The 3,638-nt window shown below is 41.1% G+C and overlaps 1 protein-coding gene across 1 annotated transcript in view; it reads left to right on the plus strand.

The window, feature by feature from the left end:
• Nucleotides 1–997: 997 nt before the first annotated feature.
• LOC102854293 (chromosome unknown open reading frame, human C12orf29) overlaps nucleotides 998–3,638 on the plus strand; it is a 30,616-nt gene continuing 27,975 nt past the window's right edge. The window contains exon 1 of the mRNA XM_006889494.1: nucleotides 998–1,087. Within this exon, the coding sequence (XP_006889556.1) occupies nucleotides 998–1,087 (90 nt within the window). The remainder of the gene's footprint in view (nucleotides 1,088–3,638) is intronic.

Consider the following 3,638-nt stretch of genomic DNA (forward strand, 5'->3'; position numbering starts at 1 on the left):
TAGCTACCTCCAGGTGAGATGCAGCTGTCAGATTTTTTCAAGGGCTAATTAAATAAAATGTTAAGATAGTGGGATATTTGCAGTAAAGAAAATTATAGGAATAAAGACTGGACCTAGGTCCAGGCCTGTCAGAAAGGGTAATATAACCAAATGTTACAAGTTAAGATATCCAATATTTTAGTTATCATTTACCCTCCAACATTCTTTTGAACTAGGAAGCTAAATAAAGCTATCATTTAGCTTTGTCAATAACTACATCCCGTTACTTGGATCTGTTGTAAGTTTACATTCAATAAAAATAATACTCCTTATAAAAAGTTTGGGATAGAGATCTACTTTCAGGTATTCACATGGTTTTGGATTATGTTCATTTTGGAACAAGATTTCAGCATCGCTTTCCGTTATCCTATATACAATGAGGCCTAGACCAAACGGTGACTTTTAAAAAGCATGGTTTGGTCCATGTCTTTTAAATGTAAATGTTTTCCGTGGGAAGTCAGTTTCCTCTCTTAACGAGGTATTCCTAAACTTCTATAGAGCTCCGCTAACAAGTCACTAAAACAGTGCAAACAGTAACCAGACAGTAAACGTGAGTTTCTTCAGAAGGGCGTTAAATCTCCATTTGAAGTAACTTATCACTTACAACTTGGCATTATTTAATTTTCAAAAATATCGTCAGTTACTAAGCGTGGTTAGCTACACACAGGCCCGAAACGAAACTCTTGTTTCTCCATGATTATCAGAACCAGGGGGTCCCACGCGCCGGCGCACGCAGCGGCGCCTCCGCACGCCCAACACTACAACTCCCAGAAGGCACCGCGGCCGCGCGCTTCCGGGCGTGCGTCCTCGCCTCTTGGCTGGAGCTGTGCGACGGGAGGGCAGCACCCCTCTTGGTTCGGCGCGGATCGCGCGTGTCCGGGCCGCTGTTGTTGACTACTGGGAACTTGCTGCTGTTTGAGGGGCGCGCTGTTCGGCCGCAGTGCCTTTCGGGCCCACCATGAGGCGCCTGGGCTCGGTCCAGCGGAAGATACCTTGTGTTTTCGTGACAGAGGTGAAGGAGGAGCCGTCCACCAAAAGGGAACATCAGGTACCGGTACCGGGGCGCAGTGGGCTCCTCCCCGCAGCCCTGGCTCGGTTTGAAGCCTGCGAGGGCGCCCGCGCGTGGGTGTGTCGTAGACGCGCTGCAGGACCAGGATGGTTAAAATAGGGTCAGGAATAGGATCTTGCAAGCTCTGAGCGCCTTTCTTTCATCTTTTTTTTTTTTTTTAATTAGCGGAGAGGGAATCTGCCAGAGAATTTTAATCAGGTGATTCAAATGACTTCTTATGGGGGATTGCAAAACCCTTACAGTAAATAGTGTTGCGTTCCTGTATCCTCTCAAGTTACCCCTGAAAAACCCAGTAAGCATTCAGGTATTGGACGTTTAGAGCTTTGCAAGGGAATGTTACAAGATTTGCTTTACTTGTTTATTTGTTTAAATGTTACAAGATTTGCTTTACTTGTTCTAACCTGGAACCTAGTGACCAAATTAAGCTGACACTAAACATGCACCCACACAACAACAACAACAAACATGCACCCAGTGCACTTTACTGCTAATACCTGGGTTCATTCTAATTTTGGTGTTCCAGTTTCAAAGTTTTTGACTCTTGTCAATTTGACTTGACACATGGTCGGAGTTCAGTAAGTGCTAGCTAATGCCCAATAGTTTGATAGGTGAGTGCCCTTATGCTAGAGTTAGGTTGGTTTTTTTTATTTACTGTTTTTTTATCGCCTGGGAAGTTTATCATCTTGGTAGCAGGTTGTCCCCAATACATTGCTTATCGCAGAGAAATGTGAACTTCGCGTTCTCGCGTAATTTTTCTCCCGTTTGGTGCAATACAGTAAACATTCACTAACACTGTAGGACCAATCAATAGGAGTGTCACCAGTGATACTTGCAAGTGATCTCAAGAAACAGAGAAGTAATGATATTGCAAGAAAAAGTTGAATTGTATGCTAGATTGAGGAGTGAAGTTGGGTTCCTATTAATTTCAAGAAAGATTAGTACAGCAAAGGGATCATTCAAATTTGTAAAAACGTCTAAGTCAGTAGACTTAAAAACCTTGCGCTTTTTGTGTTTATCTCGTAATGAAATTGCAGTTTCTAGATTTTAAAATGCAGTAGGTAATGTATGTAATAATGTATGTAGGTAATACCTACAACTTACAAAATAAGTATTAGTCAACTTAGGTTCTTGATAAGGCTTCTTCTGGTGAACTGTATATTAGTTAAATGTTTTTTAGAGTCAAGTTTTTACAGGGATTTTCAGTTTTAACCAGAACATTGTTTGAGGGTCAAAGTGTGAACAAAATTTTTAATCAGCAAGATGCCCACCGTTCCCGTATTAGTTGGATACTTATGGATAATTTTATACATAATGATCATATCCATTAGATTACTACCAATATATTAGTGGCAGTGACCTCCATATGCTGTTACCTATATAATCCCATCTTCTGGGACCTGATAGAAATCAGGCTGTGGATAAATAGTTGTTGAGAATGAACATCAGAGTCTTTTCATGTTTGTGTTAGAGTCAGACTATAAGGTTATTTTGTAACATTTGATCTTTTCATCCTTTCTACTCTTACCATTGTTCCTAACTAGTCTTATATTTGGGAAAACATGTAATTAGCATTGAGGACTCTCCTTCATAGGGTCACTGAGTCGCCTGCGACTCTATGGCACTTACCACCACCACCACCACCAAAAACAAAAAAACCATGTAATTACTCTTCGTTGTAGCAGTTCTTTTAAGCCCTAACCAGTTTAATCACTATGGCATAATCTCATCTGTTATTACTGATTTACTCTTTTTCTCTCAACTTTGTTGATGAGGAGTGGTGTAGTTTGTAAGGTATCAGCTACCAGGAAAAATTAGTCCTTATCCTCTCTCCACCTGAGATTATCCTATAGAATCTTTAACAGATTCTATGCCTATGTCGCTACTGGGCCAATAGTCAACATCATGATAGACGGAAATAAAGATTTAAATTGTCAATGATTTCCTCTTTCTTCAATCCACGGTCAACACCCATGCTATCAGGAGATGTATGTGGTTGTTGTTGTTAGGTGATGTCAAGTTGAGTACGACTCATAGCAACCCCATGAACAACTAACCTGAAACTTGCCGTGTCCTGTGCCACCTTCTTCATCTTTGAGATACTAGAACCTATTGCTGAAGTCAGTGTCAATCCATATTGTTGGGGGTTTTCCTCTTTGTTGAACCTCTGACTTTCCAAGTACGATGTCATTTTCCAAGGAATAGCCTCACCTAGCTACATGTACAAAGTATGAAAGATGAAGCTTCATCTTCCTGGCCTTCAGGGAGCACTCTTTCGCCCCCTTTTAATGACATATGTTTGTTTTTGTGGCAGTGCATGGGATATTCAGGACCCAGGAGATACTTAGCAGTTGGAAAGTCAGCTGTCAGGGACCTCTCCAAAATCCTGAAGAGTGGTGATGCCATTTTAAAGACCAGGGCACACCTTGTTCAGGCCATTGTCTTTCCAAATACCTGCTGTGTGTCTGAGAGCTGGACAGTGAATAAAGATAACAGAAGAAGAATAAATTCCTTTGAGATTTTTTAAAATATA

Source organism: Elephantulus edwardii, unplaced genomic scaffold (genome assembly GCF_000299155.1).
Source record: "Elephantulus edwardii isolate Elephantulus edwardi_28Jun2011 unplaced genomic scaffold, EleEdw1.0 scaffold00078, whole genome shotgun sequence".
Classification (NCBI taxonomy): domain Eukaryota; kingdom Metazoa; phylum Chordata; class Mammalia; order Macroscelidea; family Macroscelididae; genus Elephantulus; species Elephantulus edwardii.